The 21,112-nt window shown below is 43.8% G+C and overlaps 1 protein-coding gene across 1 annotated transcript in view; it reads left to right on the top strand.

Moving 5' to 3' along the window:
• The window catches only part of EGFR (epidermal growth factor receptor), a 217,481-nt gene that overhangs the window by 154,839 nt on the left and 41,530 nt on the right, over positions 1-21,112 (top strand). Inside the window, exons 7-15 of the mRNA XM_002696890.6 lie at positions 793-934; positions 2,528-2,644; positions 6,269-6,395; positions 6,490-6,563; positions 6,768-6,858; positions 9,073-9,272; positions 10,108-10,240; positions 12,818-12,908; positions 14,291-14,448. Coding sequence (XP_002696936.2) covers positions 793-934; positions 2,528-2,644; positions 6,269-6,395; positions 6,490-6,563; positions 6,768-6,858; positions 9,073-9,272; positions 10,108-10,240; positions 12,818-12,908; positions 14,291-14,448 — 1,133 coding nt within the window. The remainder of the gene's footprint in view (positions 1-792; positions 935-2,527; positions 2,645-6,268; positions 6,396-6,489; positions 6,564-6,767; positions 6,859-9,072; positions 9,273-10,107; positions 10,241-12,817; positions 12,909-14,290; positions 14,449-21,112) is intronic.

Raw genomic sequence — 21,112 nt, 5'->3', positions numbered from 1 at the left:
TCCATTTGTATCTTTTGCCCCTAAAGCCTCTGCTCTTTCCGCTTAGCTCAGATGCTTTCTGCTGATTCCCCAGCCCATGAGGGTGCTGAAGGCCTCGCTGTAGTCCCTGTGACTGCGGAAGGTATCACCGTGGGCCGTTGGTGCCACATGTCTGATTATGGGTACCTTGTGTGTCCCGAGACCCCAGGACAGGCAGCCAGGGTCCCAGAGGCAACACTGAGTGAGTTCCAAACTGGGAGACTCACCTTGAGTGGGACCCAGAAGAGTCTATAGTTTTTAGGAACAGGGAGACTAACGTTCCAGAGGCTGGAGGGGCCCTGGGCTTTGGACCCCACTGGTCTGAACCAATTCTGCCAGGCTGCTGGAGGGAGGCAACACCAGGCTCTTGGTCAGGACCCCTCTGTGTGTGGTCTGAGTCCCTCTGCACAACAGCCCCCAGTCAAAGTTCTCTGTGTTTGATAATAAATTCAAAAATGTATCCTCAAGTGTTGTTTAGGAGGGAAATCGGACGTAAGTTAAGTTGAATACTTTCGCTCTAGAGTTACTACTGTAGCGTGTGAACTCCTGCCTTATTTTGAAAGTTAACAGAGATGTGTTTTTCCCTCCTCATAATCTCCTCAAAACTATCTGAAACAGTGTATTTAAGAAAAACCACGCTTTTAAGAAAACAGTCTTTCTGCCCCTGTTGAGAGTGCTTTACTAGACGTCTGCTCTGACCAGACCCCTGGACACAGAGGGCTGTGGCCCCGCTCCCCGTGGAGTCTAACGATCACACCACCCCTCCCGTGGCAGGTCTGCCGCAGGTTCCGTGATGAAGCCACCTGCAAGGACACGTGTCCGCCACTCATGCTCTATGACCCTACCACCTACGAAATGAAGGTCAACCCGCTGGGGAAGTACAGCTTTGGCGCCACCTGTGTCAAGAAGTGTCCCCGTGAGTGTCCCTTGTGAGCCCCTTCATTGCCAGGCACCTGTTTCTGCTCTGTCTCCTGCTGAGGTTCCCGTTTCCCCACTCAGGGATCCTTGGGTCCCTGTATTCACTTCAGTATCAGGCAGGTGAGGTGATGGCTGACCCCAAGTTGGTTCTTGTGTCCTGAGCCCAGCCATGGTTGCCCAGAACATTCCATGGTCTGATTGGCACAAACCCAGGGCCGTTGGGCCATTTCCCTGTTTGGCTCTTGTACTCGGCAGGTGTTTATAAGGCCTAAATGAGAGAGAGGTCAGAAGACCGGCCTTCTTTAGCAGTTAAAAACCTGGGTGTGTTTGTGCCGTTAGGAGCACAGAAGAGAGCTTTTTGCTTGTCGATTGGCTTTGTTTAATTGTTGGGGCTTGGGTTTTGCTTATTTGTGCTTTACATGAGACTCTAGTATTTAGGGAAATGGCAACATGAGTGATTTCGTAGGAGAGGAAGTGATTTTCAAGAGGGAAGATTAACTAAAAAAAAAAATTGTTTTTAAGAACAATTATGAAGGAGAGATTTATACTACCAGACTTGTGAACATGAAATTTTAAAAATTTGGAACAACAACAAAAAAAAACCCACAAAAAAAGTCATTGTAAGGTAAATGGCAAGATAAAGAAAACTTAGCCACAACTGTGACACAGATATAATCTTTGAGAGAATTTGAAATCTACAGGAAACCACTCAGAGCCTCAGAGAACATAAGCAGCCAATTTACAGAAGGAAAGTGACAAATATCCACTAAACACTCAAACGTCCAATGGTTCGAGGATCCACTTGGGGAAGTCAAAAGAAACAGAGAGAGTTCCTGAAAAGTTTATTATGAACACAAGTTACTTCTCCCTGAGTGAGGGCCAAGGCAGGATGTGGACCCTGTCGCCCACAGAGGCCCGAGGGGATGAGGGTGGCCAAGAGAAGAGTGGTCTTTGTTTCGGGTCACTTTTTAAAATAAATATTAAGCTTTCAGCTGTGAGTCCTGAATGTAAGCATCATAACCAGCGAGCAGCAACCTGATGGGGAGGCCATGAACACCTTGAACCCCATTCCTCTCTGTTTGCAGCCTTCCTTCTTGTCCTTAAAGTAACCAGAACCAGAGAATCACCTGTCATCCAGGGTCACTATGCCCAGAACCAGAGAATCACTGTCATCCAGGGTCACTATGCCCAGAACCAGAGAATCACCTGTCATCCAGGGTCACTATGCCCAGAACCAGAGAATCACTGTCATCCAGGGTCACTATGCCCAGAACCAGAGAATCACTGTCATCCAGGGTCACTATGCCCAGAACCAGAGAATCACTGTCATCCAGGGTCACTATGCCCAGAACCAGAGAATCACCTGTCATCCAGGGTCACTATGCCCAGAACCAGAGAATCACTGTCATCCAGGGTCACTATGCCCAGAACCAGAGAATCACTGTCATCCAGGGTCACTATGCCCAGAACCAGAGAATCACTGTCATCCAGGGTCACTATGCCCAGAACCAGAGAATCACCTGTCATCCAGGGTCACTATGCCCAGCACACCTGGTGCTCCTTTCACCACCTTCCTTTCACTGTCCCCCAGGTAACTACGTGGTGACAGACCACGGCTCCTGCGTCCGCGCCTGCAGTTCTGACAGCCAGGAGGTAGAGGAAGACGGTGTCCGCAAGTGTAAAAAGTGTGACGGGCCTTGTGGCAAAGGTGGGAAGCTGCCCGGTGTGGGCACGGGGCCCTCTCTGCTTCCAGTCATGGCTAGGCTCCCTGCCCCCAGACCCTCAGCATCATCCTCAGACCAGATTTGAGGGAGTCTCCAAGCTCAGAAACATGTTCCTTCCTTTCTGCTGTGCTCTATCCCAGGGGTGTCTTCAATGCCAATTTATCCCTTCTTATCCTGCACTTTATCTTTTATCTTGACATTTTTCAAACACCCAGAAGCATTGCAAAATAGCATAATGAACACCCATCTGCCCTGAACTTGAATTTCTCAATTTTCAGTAATCACCACATTGTTCTCACTCCGTGTTTGTGTCTCTCTGTGTGTGTTTTCTAAGTCCTGTGATGACTACAGGTATTATAACACTTCACCCTGCATTCGCCAACACACTTTTGTACAAACAGGACATGTTCCTAAGTAACAAAAGACAACTTCACTCTTATCCCATGTTTAACATTGATTCTAGTTTTCGGTTTAATTTCAACTCCTCTGTTATCCCAATATATCCTTTTTAGCTGCTTTTCAATCCAGGCTCTTCATTAATTCAAGATCGTTTCTCAGGCCTCTTTTCTCTGATGCTGTGAGGAGTCAAGGCCAGCTGCTCTGACCACCCCTGTCTGGTCGGGTCATGTTTTCTGTGGGGCGGGACACAGATGGGGCACTGCAGGTAGAGTGTGTCCCACCAGGGGTGCACAACTCTCATCTCATTACTTCTGTGGCTTCTCTGGCTCAGTGGTAAAGAATCTGCCTGCAATGCATGAGACCTGGATTGGATCCCTGGGTCAGGAAGATTGCTTGGGGAAGAAAGTGGTAACCCACTCCAGGATTCTTGCCTGGAGAATTCCATGGACAGGGGAGCCTGGGTTACAGTCCATGGGGTTGCAAAGAGTTGGACACGACTGAGTGACTAAACCACCTCGATGGCAGAACCGATGATTCGCCTGAAGTTGCATCAGTCAGATTGCTTGGCGATTGTAAGAATGACTTCCTATTTCTGTCATTTCTTCTATATTTACTAGTGGACATTCTGTTTCTAAAATAGCTTTCTTAGTACCCATGTGAGCTCACTGAACCCTTTTTTATTCAGTTTATGATAACCCCTCCTCACATTATTCACTCTGATGTGCAGACTATCTCCAGGCTCCCATGGAGCCTCCCCAGCTGGTGCCCAGGCCCTTTGGGTGTGTGCCAGGCCCAGGCCACATCTTCCACTTGCACAGAAGACACATCTACACTCTAAGCATCCCCTGGAGATCACTCCAGATAGCATCATGTGAATCTTCCTTATTCTGCTTAGCCCTGTCCACAATCCCTATACGATCTATATGGTCATTTAGATTGTTTCCACTATTTTACTGCTATAAAAAAAATGCCTCAATGAACAGCTGCTTGCTTGAACATCTGCCTCAGATGCCACCGTCTCTAAGAAGTTTCTGTGGTTTCAGCTGACACTGACCACTGCCCCATGTATTCTTTCAGGGGCAGACTGAGCCTCCATGCTCCACGCCATCCAGTCCCTCAGCCTCTTTAGGAGGTTTGTGCTATTACGATCCCCGTTACAGAGGAGGCACTATATCACAGAGGATCTAAATGACTTGCCCAGGGACCAGTGGCCAGGATTGGCAGATACAAGCTGGGACAGCTCACAGGGCTTCAGTCTGAGGTCAGACCTATGAGCTCCCAGTGTGGCAGGCGCATCAGTGCACAGAGGAATGGATATCCTTTGGCTCCAGGGAATCTTCAGGCAAAGGAAACACGCAAGGAAGAAAATGACACATAGGGTGGTGCCTGGAGAGGAAGTGAGTGAGTTCAGCCACTGAAGACAGAGGCTTACTACCAGCATCCTCAAATGGATCAATAAAAGCAGAGATTATTTCTGATTTTGGTCTGTTAATTTTGTGCTCAACAAACATTTTGACTCGCCTATAATCATTATGCTGTAAACCCACCCGCAGTTCAAATCCTGGAGTAGTGGCCAACTGAGATCCCTTTGTGTAGGGAGATGTTGGTAAACGAAGGTGGGAGCATGTGTGTTGATGGCCCACAACTCCTCCAGATCTGATAGATCTAGAGGTGAATTACAGTTTGTCTCCGTATTTAGGAATTAAGGTAACCCCACCATCACCATCACGCCTGAGCAGAGATAGAATGAATATTCTCTCAAACATGTAGAATTCTCTTCCAAACCTGTAATTAAAAGGCAAGTCCCCATCAGCAGGCATCTGCCTCGGGGCTTGTTTTGCTGAAGCTGCCTCACTCTGTTTTCAGCCAGAGCCTTGGAATCCTAAGCAAGCCTCACCACCCCATTGCCAGACCCATAGCGAGGTATATGCATTCCAGGGCAAGCCTGGAGTTCCATGGGGCTGATGGGATAGGCCCCGTGGCCAGGTGGCAGCCCAAGCAGTGGGAACTCCAGAGAGAATGGAGAAGAAGGAGATGGGGTAACAGGGCTCCCATGTCCCTGGTGAGGCCTGAGAAGGGAGGGGAGGACCTCACCCTGAACAATAAGATCTTCCATGATTATTCTTCAAAGATAAAGTCTGAAAGAGAGATACCAACAATTGCACTGTGAATTCTAGAAGTAGAGCCACAACAGATAAATGGGCTTCAGAGGGAGATGACATTTAAGATGGAAATTAGGGAGTGAATGTAAATTAATAAATGAGCTCAGAGTGCAGAAAACGGCATCTGAGACTGATGTCACAGTAGGACAGAGATCAAAGCATGTGGCTTAAGTAGGCCCTGTGGAAGAAAAGCAATTCATCTGATAAGACTTATTATAGTATTCTTTATGATGTAATATCAGTTCAGTTCAGTTCAGTCGCTCAGTCTTGTCCGACTCTCTGGGACCCCATAGACTACAGCTCACTAGGACTCCCCCTCCATCACCAACTCCCGGAGCCTACTCAAACTCATGTCCATCGCATCGGTGATGCCATGCTTGTGAATGGTTTTACTGATAGGACAATATTTGACTTACAGGACAATGTTCGCAGCATAATAAGTGGAAAAAAAAAAAAAACAAAACTACATATGTGGTGTGACATAACCATGGAGGATAACTGAAAGGACATTTTCTAAAATATCAAAGTTACACAGTAGAATTTTTAGTCATTTTGTTCCTCTTTGTTCCATGTTTTCAAGGTTTTCTTCCATGGATGCATCTTGCTCTTTTAGTTAAAAAATTTATGCATACTGTTTCTTTCCATTAGAAAACTAAGCTGCAGCCCAGATGAGGGCAAGGGAAGGCATTGAGGGTTTAGTGGGGGCACACGCGTGATCCCCGTGCGGTACCAACAGCCCAGGGGGCAGCTGTAGTGTAGAAGGAGCTGGAGTCCTCCGGGGCAACTGGACTCTGGCCCAGGTGGGGAAAATTGAGGAGGAGAAGGCAAGTTCAGTGAGGACAGGCAGCGTCTCCTGCACTGCAGCCTCACACCCTGCCATGGCCCCTGGTCCCTGGCGAGCCTGGCAGTGTTTGCTGAGGGGATGAAAGATAGCACGCCAGCGACGGTTCCCGCGGCTGCACTTCTCTTTCTGCTCCCGTCTGCCTGAGGGACCACAGCTCTTACTAATTCAATACATGTGAATGGAATAAACACCTCTCTTTACAGTTTGTAACGGAATAGGAATCGGTGAGTTTAAAGACACACTTTCCATAAATGCTACAAACATTAAACACTTCAGAAACTGCACATCCATCAGTGGAGATCTTCATATCCTGCCAGTAGCATTTAGGGGGTAAGTAAAGATCAAGTTACTGGTATACCAGAGAAAAATAGACTCTGCTCTGTTCACGGCAGGTTGTTACTGACGGCTCTGTTACTTGTTTCAGTGACTCCTTCACACGTACTGCACCTCTGGACCCGAAAGAACTGGACATTCTAAGAACTGTAAAAGAAATAACAGGTGTGTAATCACTAAGTGTGCTAGTTGCTCAGTCGTGTCCGGCTCTTTGTGACCCCATGGGCTATAGCCTCCAGGGTCCTCCATCCATGGGATTTTCCAGGCAAGAATACTGGAGTGGGTTGCCATTTCCTTCTCCAAATAATGTCTCATACAAAATAGAAATTTCTAAGTGGTATGTGTCTGAACTTTCCTACTGCTTTGTAGGGTTTTTGCTGATTCAGGCCTGGCCCGAAAACAGGACTGACCTCCATGCTTTTGAGAACCTGGAAATCATACGTGGCAGAACGAAGCAGCAGTAAGTGGGCCCCAGCCAAAGACTTGTAGAGTCTTTTCTTTTGAGGTAAAAGCTACTGAAGTGCTGCAGAGACACTACAGAAAGTCCCCACACACCCTCACCTGGCTCCCCCGATGGTGACACCCTGCATCATCAGCATGGCTGTAACTGAACTGCAGACTTTCTTGGATCTCGCCAGTTTTCCGCAAACACTTTTTGTGTTCTGGTCAGCCCACACTGCAAGGGACAGTCACGAATCCTTAGTCCCCTGCTGTTCATGATAGTTCCTCTGTCTTCCTTGTCTTTCGTGGCTTTTGAAAAGTACTGGTCAGGCATTTGTAGGATGGCCAGTGTTTTCTCCTGATTTGGTTGAGGTTTTGTACTTTTGGCAAGAATAGCACTAAGGCTACCAGTCCTCATCAGCACCTCATTTCAGGGGACCTGAGAGGCACTGAGCATGTCTTTCAGGATTTCCACTTTTCCAGCTCCAGCACACAGACACACACACATGCACATGGGCACACACATATGCGCGTGCACACACACACACAAGCATCTTTAACATAATAAGGGTAATAATGAATTTTGTGGTAAGGCAAAGTTTGGGATGCTCTGTTCAAACCTGCCTTGGAAAATACCTGGTTTTGAGAACTGTTTCTCATAATGGACACCTGAGAGGGCTACATAATACTGTGAGTATTAAAGAAAATCAGAATACAGTGAATGTAAAATAAGCATCCCTTTCCAGAAATCATTCCAGCTTTGCATCTCTGATGCTAAACATGCAGCTAATATCATTTCCCAGAAAGGCCCTGTGCCCTGAGTTCTCAGGAATACTTCTTTTGACCAAAGTTCATATAGAGATGAGAGACTTAGGTCAGTTTTCTTGGGTGACTAGCATGTACCTCTCAGCTTAGTTTTAGGGTTTTAAACATAAAACTGACTTTTTTTTTTTTTTTTTTTAAATTTATAACATTTGCTGAGAAGCCCAATGATACACAGTTCCTCCTGGGGAAGTGTGACCCCTGCCAGACCTCCCTGCAGGGAGGACTTCAGCTTTGTCCCCACTGGCGTGGCTCCCCTGAGCATGGCTAAGGGAAGGGATTCCTAAAAGCAGGGGTGCAGTCGAATACACAGGAGTCACACTGTGGGGGGGACACAGAGAGGAAAGAGTGGGCAGAGAAAGAGAAGCAAGGAGAAAGGAATTTCCCGATTACACTTTACATTTTCTCATCTCGTGCCTTCATCATCAGCCTCTCTATTCAGTGCTGTCTCAACTGGTCTGTTTCCCACCTCGGTGTTTAGTGAGCTTCCTAACAATGCACATCTCCTTCCTGTGGTTTCCCGTCATTGCAAACAAGAGCCTCCTCCACGTGGTGTCCACAGTGGTCCAGGCTCTGGCCTCTTCTCCCTTCCCAGACCCCGTCCCACCTTTCTGCTCCAGCAGCAGCATGTGACTCTCAGTGCCTGTCACGTGCTCCTCTGTGTGGAAGACTTCCTTCCCTTTAGTGAGAATAACTTCCATCTGGTCATGTGATGAACACGTCCTGGTCACCTTGTAGGAACCTAGCACAGGGTTGGGTAGTGAAGAAAATATCATGGCTCCTGCTCTGGAGGTCCTGATGATCAGGCATCACCTCTTCCAGAGACCCTTCCTCAGACTTGTTTAGGTGAACCCTGCTCTTTGCCTCTGTGGTCCCCTCATCACCACTCTCATGGTACTGGGTTAAAAATGATTGTATCATCAGTAACAAAGGGTTTTTTGAGAGCAAGAAGCACACACTTAACCTAGAATTAGAATAAAATTAGTCACATATTACCTCAAATATTTGTTCAATAAATGGATTAATAGATGGATGGATGGTAGGTGGACGGATGGAAAGCTGAATCTATGATTTTTTAAGTATATTTGGATATTTGAAAAGTTAACGTATTCTCAATTGCCAAGCAAAGTTAAAATGCAGTAAATGAAATAATGATATTAATAAATTATTCAACCCCTAGTCTGCCACTAGAGTTAGAGATATTAAATGAACAAGGAACTAACTTTTCCCTGGAGGAACTTTAAAAACACTTGCAATTTTCCAAAGTTGCAGTACAGACCTTCCATAACATGACTTACATGACTACAAACCGGAAGGCAGTAGTAAATCTAAAGTGGTACAGAAAAACGTTTTTGTTGATACTATGCTGTCATAATTTTTCACAATATTATTTTTTTTCTCTTCACCTTAGTGGCCAGTTTTCTCTTGCGGTTGTCGGCCTGGATATAACATCTTTGGGATTACGCTCCCTCAAGGAGATAAGTGATGGTGATGTGATAATTTCAGGAAATCGAAACTTGTGCTATGCAGATACAATACGCTGGAAAAAACTTTTTGGGACCTCAACTCAGAAAACCAAAATTTTAAACAACAGGAGTGAAAAACAGTGCAGTGAGTAATCACTTTGGTTGATTGTGGAGATGGTTCTAACAGGTCATTTATTTTGATTTAGAATATTGAAAGGCTACTCCCAAACATTTAAATTACTTTTTACATTCCTAAGAAGCAAATTAAGGGAAATGTGTATATTCTTTTGTGACGTTCATCAGATTTTTTTCTAGATAATTCTCATCTCATAGGATAAATCTGCCTTGAAGTCTAGGCCATCAGTTATTAGTAATTTACAGAACAAAATTTAGTATTGATTATGGCATTTTAGCTGTGTGTTCCTCCCTACTCATTTCATCCCCAATGACTAAACACATTCTTATACACACACACACACACAGACGCAGAGGAATGGGGTGAACATTTCACACTGGCATTTCCAGATCCGAGTTCACAGCCATAGTCAGCTTTTGAAGTGGTGCCTGCCCCTGTGCTGAGATCCTGGCCACCGGTAGAAGCAGAGCCAAGTTCATATCCCGGCTTGAGCCCTTCCTAGCTTTGAGGCATTCATCAGTTTACTTAAATCTTTGGGCTTTATCTTCCTCATCGATGAAATGGAGGCAATAATGATTCTCACACCATAGTGCAATTAAGAGAATTGGTGAAGTTCTGGGTGTCTTCCTGGTTCTGTGTCCCGTACACGCATGACAAGGACCCTCACGCTTTCTGCTCCTGCAGCTCTGACAAGCTCCATCTAGATATGCTTGGCACCCAGCAGGGCAAAGGGGACTTGTGCCGGGCCTCTGGAGGCCCTCGTGTCACTGCTTCTCCCGGGGGCACTGGTGTATTTATGGCCACTGTTCCTTGTCTGACCATGGGACTCACCCTGTATTCTCAGAGGCCGCAGGCCACATCTGTCACCCGCTGTGCTCATCAGAGGGCTGCTGGGGACCTGGACCCAAATACTGCATGTCCTGCCAGAACTTCAGTCGTGGCAAGGAGTGTGTGGGAAAGTGCAACATTCTAGAGGGGTAAGAGTTTTTTTTTTTTTCAATTGCTTTGTTTTGATTAAAAAATAAGACTTAGGATTGTTTTATAAGTGTATAGTTAATTTTCTTTTCCTTTTTGTTTGTTGACAATTGTTTTGTGTGTGTGTGTGTGTGTGTGTGTGTGTGTGTGTAGATTTATTTAGTTAGTTCATTGTTTTTGGTTGTGCTAGGTCTCCGTTGCTGCTCGCAAGAAGCAGGGGCTACTCTTTAGTTGCAAGAAGCAGGGGCTACTCTTTAGTTGCAAGAAGCAGGGGCTACTCTTCACGGTGGCATCTGTTGTTGCAGAGCACGGGCTCCAGAGCTCCGGCTCAGTCATTGTGGTACACAGGCTGAGCTGCTTCACAGCATGTGGGATCTTTCCAGACCAGGGATCGAACTGGTATCCCCTGCGTTGCAAGGCAGACCACTCGACTACCCGTGAAGCCCTGTTGATAATTGTTAATCACAAAAGGAAATGAAAATACATTTTTCATTACTTAATCCAACCCAATTTATAGAGTCTCTTTATCTGGAAATTTATTTTTCTAAGCTACACAAAGTTCCCAAGACAAACAGAACAGTCTTCCATGGTTCAGATGACCAAGACCATGGCCATTAGTCGTATCCTTGTAGCACGGCATTCCTGCTGTGTCAAAACACAGCTCCAGGTTAGTTTTTGTTTATGTTCAAGACACACTGAACAGTGCAAATAACTTTAAATAGAACCTTGGACAAAGAAATAAACAGTTTGTATAACATTTGTTGAATTTATTGCAGTCAATAAAAAGTACAGTCTGTTGATTCTATGGGAATTTTGATATTGAGTAAGGCTTTGAATGATCTCAAATAGTGATGAAAATAAACTAACAGGAAAACAAAATGTAAGGATAGCAACTGGAAGAGGCAATTTTTTAAAAATAAAGAAAAAGAGAAATTTTATGGTAAAGAAGAAGATAGGAGTTACAGATAGCTCTAGGAAATTTTCCTTTCTGTTTCACTATCAGGGCTTGAACTACAGCTCAGCTCAACTAACTAAATACTCAAAGCAGGATGAATTCAATTCCACAGGACTCCTTTAGTTGATAGGCTCATTAACCTAACAGAGTAATTTGCATAATCAATAGTATTGTTTCAATAAGTAAGAAACACTGGTGTAATCCTTACGGCTGCAAGCAGATGCTGAGCTCACATTTTCAGTGTTCAGGTCTCTCTGAAGGGGCTTCCCTAGTGGCTCAGATGGTAAAGAATTTGCCTGCAGTGTGGTAGACCCGGGTTAGGTCCTGGATAAGGAAGATCCCCTGGAGAAGGGAATGGCTACCCATTCCAGTATTCTTGCCTGGAGAATCCCATGAACAGAGGAGCCTGGTAGGCTACAGTCCATGGGGTTGCAAAGAGTCGGACAAAACTAACACTTTCAACATTTTTCTCTTTGAAGCAACAAGGTAATTAAAATAACCTTGGCAGTGGTGCCTGGGTCTTCCTATTAGAGGATCCTGGTGTCCAGCAGCACCTTCTCTGTTTGCAAAACTGGCCCCTATACTGCGTGTGGTGACTCAAGAAGCAGCACAGGGAAAAGTCATGTGGCTCTTTTGGTTTAATTGACGCTGACTGCCTGAGAGGACTCACGGAACATATCTTTGGGTGTGCACACTTCTTGTTCACTGCCTAGTTAACTCCCAGTAGTCTTAAGAGCTGCCCACATCTACCATGTCCTTTCAGTCAAGCATCAGCTTCTCAAGTATTTAATTATTTACTTTGTGGTTGCACTGGGTCTTCACTGCTGTGCACGGGCTTTCTCTAGTTGCAAAGCGTGGGGCCTGCTTTCTCGTGGTGTTGCTCAGCTTTTCCCTGCGGTGGCTTTTCTTGTCGCCGCGCACAGGCTCTAGGGCACGGACTTCAGGAGCTGCAGTGTGCAGGCTCCACAGTTGTGGCTCATGGGCTTAGTTGCTCTGTGCCATGTGGAATCTTCCCGGATCAGGGATTGAACCCGTGTCCCTTTCATTGGCAGGCAGATTTCTCTCCACTTGACCACCAGGGAAGTCCCACTCTATCCATTTTTGAGGAATGGTTAAAATAGTCCAAGCAAAATACTTGATACCTGTGTTCCATTCTTACTGTTTTTAGTAATAATCATTAAGGAAACTTTAATAGCTCTCTTTCCCTTTCCCAGGTATTGATCTAGTTACCATTTCTTTGCAGCGTAACTTAAATATCCATAAATCTGATATAGGAGGGGGTGCCTTTTAAGGACTATTATCTTCTTTTCTCCCATGTGTTGGCTTATCTAATATTCAGAGACTGTGCCTGTAGAAAAAATGTAGAGAAGCTGTTTTGATCGTAAATGAAGCTTATGCTTTGTTCTAGGAGAAGATGACTAAAGATTCAGCTGACAGAATCACTTTATTAAATTACAGTATAGTCCTACTTTCCCAGACGTTTGACTTTTACATAAAATTGTTTTGTCTTTCTAAGAGAGGTGGTTGGTGTCACCTGAACCTTCAGACAGGTGAACCCAGACAGCATTTGGAAGCAGGGTCTGTAGGGATGGCACTGACCAGTTTCCTGTCTTCCTCCTGTCAGAGAGCCCAGAGAATTCGTGGAGAACTCCGAGTGTGTGCAGTGCCATCCAGAATGCCTGCCCCAGGCCATGAACGTGACCTGCACTGGACGCGTAAGCAGCATGTTTGATGTTACCCCCGCGCATCAGCTGCAGACCCGCAAGGGTAACCCACCACCATCACCCTGTGGCTGCTAGACCGCCGTCCAGCCCACTCCCCACACTCGGGCCCATCCCGTCCCATCTCACAGCCATCAGGGGCTGTGACTGAGGGGAGGTCAGCATGTGGCCTGGCTGGCTCGGGCACTCATCTTCTGTGTCCAACCCCCAGACGCACACGGTGGTGCCTGGTCTCAGACCACAGATCAGGGCCCTATGAACAGGGTGCACTGACAGCCAGCCTTCACTGTTCCTGCCACCTGCCACCACCGCTTTATCATCTTAATCAAACGTTGCCACATTCTTATTTAACAGTAGTTTAAAGTTATTTGAAGGAGGTTTTTTAAATCACATAGAAAAATTTTCAAAATTCAGTTTCATATCTACATGTTCAGTAATATTTTAGAGAGTGTAAGTGAGAATGAAAATCCCTCTCACACCAATGTGTTCACATTGTTAATTCTCAGTATTACTTATATGAGGAGCTCTATTTGAATTTGAGCTGCAACAGTCATATCTAAATCTACTGATGGAAAATGCTTTTCAGAAGTTCTCTGAATCAGACAGATGATGATAAGGTTTTGAGGTACAAGCTGCCAAAATAGCTGGTTACAAAGTAAACCACTGGTTTTTAGGTTAGTGTTGGGTTAACTTTTCATCAGTGAAATAAAATGATTGGTGCTGTTGATTGACTTAGTCATCTGATTGTTCTCGCTCTGGGAACATTCAGTCTTTGAGACATAAGGGTGCTTAGCCAACAGGCAGACCCTCCCTAGCCACCTTACTTCAGCCCTTGTGAAGTGTGTGGATGCAACCCAGGCAGCCCTAATGTATCGACAAGTTTAACAAACAGAACCAAATTTAGCACAGCACAGTTAATTATGCAGCCACTGTGTTTCCACCTGCCACCTTCTCAACACTGGGGAAACGCAGGTGTGGGTTTGCTTAGCTTTGCCTTGGCAAGCACAGCTTCCCACAGAAGCCCCTAGGAAGCCCATCTGAATGATAAGGATGTAAATACACACGTAGGCCAATCAGTGTTTTAACAAGGAAAAATGCCCACAAGGTATGAAGTAAAGTCAAGTAAAACACCCAGTTCAGTTTCTTTTATGTTTTCATATACAATACACATTTAAAGTCAGGAAGGCTTTATTCTCACCTGTTAACAGTGGTCACATCAGGCAAGACACAGTCAGAGAAGAATTCGTCCCCTTGAAGCATTTCTACATTGTTTGACTTTTTTTCGTGATATATATTTTAAGTAAAAAGTTACTTCATTCTGAAAGACACATACATAAATATTTGATTTATGAAATGGTTTTTCTGCCTCGGTGCAGGGACCAGGCAACTGTGTAAAGTGCGCCCACTACATTGATGGCCCTCACTGCGTCAAGACCTGCCCTGCTGGAGTCGCGGGAGAGAATGGCACCCTGATCTGGAAGTTTGCAGATGCCAACCACGTGTGTCTCCTGTGCCACCCCAACTGCACCTATGGGTGAGTCAGGGAACTCTGGGTCTGCAAGAGAAAATGCAGACTCATAAACTGAAAACATTTTCCAAACTGTGCAGGCGGTAAAGTACAGAGCTTTGTATTAGAGTCAGGTCCTCCGGGTGTTCTGGCCCTACGGCCATGGCAGCAGCAGTGAAATCTCACGGGAGGTAACGGTGCTCACCAGAAAGCCTCTCAGCATCTCCAGGTGTGCATCATCCCAGGGCTCTGTTCTGCTGTGCCAACAAGTGCAAACAAGGGTAAGGGACAGCTGGGATGAACACGAGGTCCTACCCTATCCTCAAAGGTTTCTACACATCTTTCCAGATGACTGGGATTCCTGTGGGAATCCTTACTGTTTTACAATTAATGGAAGATAACATTGCCTAGAATGTTCCTTAAAGAAGCTTTTTTTTTCACTACAGTTAGCTGAAGCACTCTGAACATTTGTATCTTGTTTACTAAAATGATAAATTTGGCAATGAAACTAGACTACTTCTAGAAATCAGAAGGAAAAGTTGAGTTCTCATATATATTTCATATTCCCTTCTATCTCTCAGTCCTCAACCTCATTTAGAACCGTTACTCTTCTCCAGAGCCATCTCTTACTAGCTCTGTGGGCTTTCGAAAGTGTATCACCCTGTCTGTGCCTCACTTTTCTCATCTATAAATTAGGTTAATACTACTGCATTGCTCACAGGATTTCTGTGATCTTAATACACGTAATGTACTTAAATGGTGCCTGGAACACATGCGTGCTCAATCAAGGACTGCACAAAAGGAGGCGTGGGGCTGTCGGTGGTGGTTATGATGTTCATAAGCAGTGCTGGAGCCAGTGTTGGCGGTAGTGAGGGTGACAATTGTGATTGTGATAATGATTAGTGTCCTGAAGGGATGCAGAACCTTCCAATGAGACTTCCAAAAATCAAGAGTCTTGAAAATTTTCCAAATATGTCCAAATATTTTAACTGTATTTGTATGTACAAAAATGGTCTTAATGACCCAGATAATCACGATGGTGTGATCACTCACCTAGAGCCAGACATCCTGGAGTGTGAAGTCAAGTGGGCCTTAGGAAGCATCACTAGGAACAAAGCTAGTGGAGGTGATGGAATTCCAGCTGAGCAATTTCAGATCCTAAAAGATGACGCTGTTAAAGTGCTGCACTCAATATGCCAGCAAATCTGGAAAACTCAGCAACAGCCACAGGACTGGAAAAAGTCAGTTTTCCAGTTGTTTTCCCAAAGAAAAACAATGCCCAAGAATGTTCAAACCACTGCACTGCTGCTCTGCTAAGTCACTTCAGTTGTGTCCGACTCTTTGTGACCCCATAGATGGCAGCCCACCAGGCTCCCCCATCCCTGGGATTCTCCAGGCAAGAACACTGGAGTGGGTTGCCATTTCCTTCTCCAAAAACCACTGCACAATTGCACTCATTTCACATGCTAGCAACGTAATGCTCAAAATCTTTCAAGCTTCAAAAGTATGTGAACCAAGAACTCCCAGATGTACAAGCTAAAAAGCAAAGGAACCAGGGATCAAATTGCCAACATCCACTGGATCATAGAAAAAGCAAGAGAATTCCAGAAAAACATCTACTTTTGCTTCATTGACTACACTAAAGCCTTTGACTATGTGGATCAAAGCAAACTGTGGAAAATTCTGAAAGAGATGGGAACACCAGACCACCTTACCTACTTCTGAGAAACCTGTATGCAGGTCAAGAAGCAACAATTAGAACTGGACATGGAGCAATGAACTGGTTCAAAATTGGAAAAGGAGTACATCAAGGTTGTATATTGTCACTTTGCTTATTTAACTTGCATGCAGAGTACATCATGAGAAATGCCAGGCTGGATGAAGCTCACAGTGGAATCAAGATTGCCAGGAGAAATGTCAATAACCTCAGATTTGCAGATAACACCACCCTAATGGCAGAAAGGGAAGAGGAACTAAAGAGCCTCTTGATGAAAGTGAAACAGGAGAGTGAAAAGGTTGGCTTAAAACTCAACATTCAGAAAATGAAAATCATGGCATCTGGCCCCATCATTTCATGGCAAATAGATAGGGAAAAAATGGAAAGAGTGACAAATTTTATTTTCTGGTCTCCAAAATCACTGCAGACGGTGACTGAAGCCCTGAAATTAAAAGATGCTTGCTCCTTGGAATCAAAGCTATGACCAACCTAGACAGTGTATGAAAAAGCAGAGATCACTTTGCTGAAAGGTCTATATAGTCACAGCTATAGTTTTTCCAGTAGTCATGTACGGATGTGAGAGCTGAACCATAAAGAAGGCTGAGTGCTGAAGAACTGATGCCTTTGAATGGTGGTGTAAGAGAAGACTCTTGAAAGTCCCTTGGACAGCAAGGAGATCAAACCTTGGGGATTTGTCAATTCCTAAGGGAAATTAATCCTGAATATTGACTGAAAGGACTGCTGCTGAAGCTGAACCTCCTGTACTTTGGCCACCAGTTGCAAAGAGCCGACCCATTGGAAAAGACCCTGATGCTGGGGAAGATTGAGGGCAGGAGGAGAAAGGGGTGACAGAGGATGAGGTGGTTGGATGGCATTCCTAACTCAAGAGATAGTGAAGGACAGAGAAGCCTGGTGTGCTGCAGTCCATAGAGTCACAAAGAGTCAGAGGCAACTAAGCGACTGAACAACAGCAAATATGGAGGAGTCTGGGCCTGGAGACAAGTGATTTGGAAATGACTTGTACCCTGGTCAATTTCCATCATTTAACCTTCTTCAGTTTCAGCTGTTACAGGGGTAAATGGAAGGGCACCATCTTTCCATGACCCTGTGGTCCAGAAGTTTCAGTCCTGGGTGACTGAAGAGTAATCCCAGCAACAAGTAGGAAGCCTAGGGATCTCCTATGCCGTTTACATGTGATTTTCTTCCCCCTCTAATGTTAGGCTAGCCTATTGGTGTGTTCCAAGTGACTTGGAGTATTTTACCAAGTTTAACATCCAAAATCCCCACTAAAACCAGTAAGTTAATTTGGCTAGGGCTAACATTTTTATAATATTTTGTATTTCCAGTCAGGAAATGATAATTTCTTCATAAATTATTTTATGAAGAAATAAAATTTCTTTTTTATTCTTCATAAATTCAGATATTCTTCAGTTAAGTTTTACAGTTTTGTTCTTTCATGTTCTGTCTGTATTACATTTGCTGTTGTGAAATGGTCCTTACTTAGAGTATATCTTCTAATTTATTATTTCTAATATATAAGATAGCTTTTGATTGTTTTGGTGGAGGTGTATAGTCATCTCATATTGATGGTCTTTATTGAACTTCCTTTGAAATTAATGTTTTAGTTCATGTTCTTGAAGTTTCTGGGAAAACAATCATATTGTCTCCAGTAATGGTATCTTCATCTCTTTTCCAAAAGTTTCAAATCATATTACAAAGGCCAGAATTTCTAGAATAATGTCAGATACAATAGTAGTGGATATCTGAGTTTTATATCTGATGATTGTGGGAATGGCTATAATAAATCACCATTAAGAACATTATTTGCTATTACTGTGAGTTACTATCTTGTTAAAGAAACAGTTATCTACAGTTACCTATAGTTATTCCTACTTTTGAACTATTTTTGTTAATCCAGAATGAATTTTGAATTTTACCAGACCCCTCCTTGACAGAAATTTAAAGATTTTTAATATTTTTCCCTTTGGGTGTATCAACATGCTGTTATATTGAGTAATTTGAAAACTCTACAAAGCATGATATAAATGATAGTTTGCTAGTTTCTCACTCAATCTATTTTTTTCATATTTCTCCATAATAAGGAATTTTGGAACAGATTCTCTTAAATAGAATGATATTACCCATAAAATATATGTTTCCTATTTTTTTCTGTCTTTTGGAAATAACTGTATTTATGTATGTGTCTGTGAACATGTATCACTGATAGAAAAGCATGTAGTTTTATGTAATCTTGTTATTACTATCTGTATCTTCATCCAAAAGAATTATTTGATAAAAAAATGGGTTTAATTTTTTAAATATGGAAAAATATTGATAGGATAAGGGGAAATAAGAAACCATGTCTTTTATTGTGTATCTATGATGAATACAGCATCATCAAACAGATAGTCTCATTGATGTCTCAGAGCAGGCTCACTGCTTTTCCATTTGTATTGCTAAAGCAACACTTGGGCTCTGGAGTCATTAGCCTGCAGTCACAGAGCCCAGGTTATGAGAGCATACCTGCTTCAAGAAGCCATCCTGTTCCCACAGGGGAGGTCTGGTTACCCAAGGGAATGGGTCAGGAAACTCAAAGGCCATCCACTGTTGAATGGAACCATATTTTATAATAAGGTAACAGGGAAAGGTTTCTTTGAAATTTTATGCCAAAAAACTAAATAATATAACATTTTGCCAATTTTAATTACATGTAACAAAAAATAAATGGGAGACAGACAAGCAGTAATTTTTCTGACTAAATTAAATGATAGCATGATGCAGCCTCTTTTGCCTGATATTTGACAATCATTTCTATAGACTTATGCAGGGCACCATCAGCTTTCTCATGGACCTCTTAATCCTCTGATACTCAGATCATCCCCTCTTACCACACCTGTCCTGTCATTGCCCTCGTCCATCATCTCTTCAAATGCAAAGGCTAAGCTCTGACTGTGAGTATCTCTTCTCAGTAACTTCTTGCTAGAAACCCAGTAGGTTTCCCAGCAGCACTTTCAGAAGCTGCATGAAACCTGCTTCTTGTCCAAAGTTTGCAGTTCCAGTTTGCACCACTTTGCATAGAGTTCCCATTTTTTTACTTTCTGGAGACTGACAGGCATAATGGGAAAATATAAAAACACTAGTGAGGAGGGATATATTGAATGGTCATCCGTTCAGTTCAGTTCAGTCGCTCATTCGTGGCCAACTCTGCAACCCCATGGACTGCAGCACACCAGGCTTCCCTGTCCATCACCAACTCCTGACACTTACTCAAACTCATGTACATCGAGTTGGTGATGCCATTCAACCCTCTCATCCTCTGTCATCCCCTTCTCCTCCTGCCTTTAATCTTTCCCAGCATCAGGGTCTTTTCAAATGAGTCAGTTCTTCACATCAGATTGCCAAAGTAGTGGAGTCTCAGCTTCAGCATCAGTCTTTCAAATGAATATCCAGGACTGCTTTCCTTTAGGCTGGAGTCTAACTCTAACTCTAACACCACAGTTCAAAAGCATCAATTCTTCAGCGCTCAGCTTCTTTATTGTCCAACTGTCACATCCGTAATGACTACTGGAAAAACCATAGCTTTGACTAGACAGACCTTTGTTGGCAAAGTAATGTCTCTGCTTTTTAATATGCTATCTAGGTTGATCACAGCTTTTCTTCCAAGGAGCAAGTGTCTTTTAATTTCATGGCTGAAGTCACCATTGCAGTGATTTTAAAGCCCAGAAAAATAAAGTCTTTTACTGTTTCCATTGTTTCCCCATCAATCTGCCATGAAGATGCAACTGGGTGCCATGATCTTAGTTTTCTGAATGTTGAGCTTTAAGACAACTTTTTCTCTCTCCTCTTTCACTTTCATCAAGAGGCTCTTCACTTCTTCTTCACTTTCTGCCATAAGGGTGGTGTCATCTGTGTATCTGAGGTTTTTGATATTTCTCCTGTAAATCTTGATTCCAGCTTGTGCTTCATCCAGCCTGGCATTCAGCATGATGTACTCTGCATATCAGTTAAATAAGTAGGGTGATCATATATAACCTTGACGTACTCCTTTCCCCATTTGGAACCAGTCTGTCAGTCTGTTGTTCCATGTCCAGTTCTAGCTGTTATTTCTTAACCTGCATACAGATCTCTCAGAAGGCAGGTAAGGTGGTCTGGTAGTCCCATCTGTTTAAGAATTTTCCAGTTTGTTGATCTGTGACTGATCACACAGTCAAAGGCTTTGGCATAGTCAATAAAGCCGAAGTAGATGTTTTTTTGGAACTCTCTTGCTTTTTCAATGATCCAATGGATGTTGGCAATTTGATCTCTTGTTCCTCTGCCTTTTCTAAATCCAGCTTGAACATCTGGAATTTCCCGGTTCATGTAATGTTGAAGCCTGGCTTGGAGAATTTTGAGCATTAACTTTGCTAGTGGATGAGACAAGTGCAATTGTGCCATACTTTGAGCATTCTTTGCCATTGCCTTTCTTTGGGATTGGAATGAAAACTGTCCCTTTCCAGTCCTGTGGCCACTGTGAGTTTTCCAGATTTGCTGGCATATTGAGTGCAGCACTTTCACAGCATCATCTTGTAGGATCTGAAATAGGTCAGCTGGAATTCCATCATTTCCACTAGCTTTGTTCATAATGATCCTTCCTAAAGCCCACTTGACTTTGCATTCCAGGATGTCTAGGTGAGTTACCACACCATCAAAGTTATCTGGGTCATGAAGATCTTTTTTGTATAGTTCTGTGTATTCTTGCCACCTCTTCGTAGTATCTTCTGCTTCTGTTAGGTCCATACCATTTTTGTCCTTATTGTGCCCATCTTTGCATGAAATGTTCCCTTGGTATCTCTGATTTTCTTGAAGAGATCTCTAGTTTTTCCCATTCTATTGTTTTCCTCTATCTCTTTGCATTGATCACTGAAGAAGGCTTTTATCTCTCCTTGTTATTCTTTGGAACTCTGCATTCAAATGGGTATATCTTTACTCCATTGC

The sequence above is a fragment of the Bos taurus genome, chromosome 22 (assembly GCF_002263795.3).
Source record: "Bos taurus isolate L1 Dominette 01449 registration number 42190680 breed Hereford chromosome 22, ARS-UCD2.0, whole genome shotgun sequence".
In the NCBI taxonomy this organism is placed as follows: Eukaryota; Metazoa; Chordata; class Mammalia; order Artiodactyla; family Bovidae; genus Bos; species Bos taurus.
Note: the sequence above shows the minus strand (reverse complement) of the source record. Positions and strands in the feature narration are given on the sequence as shown.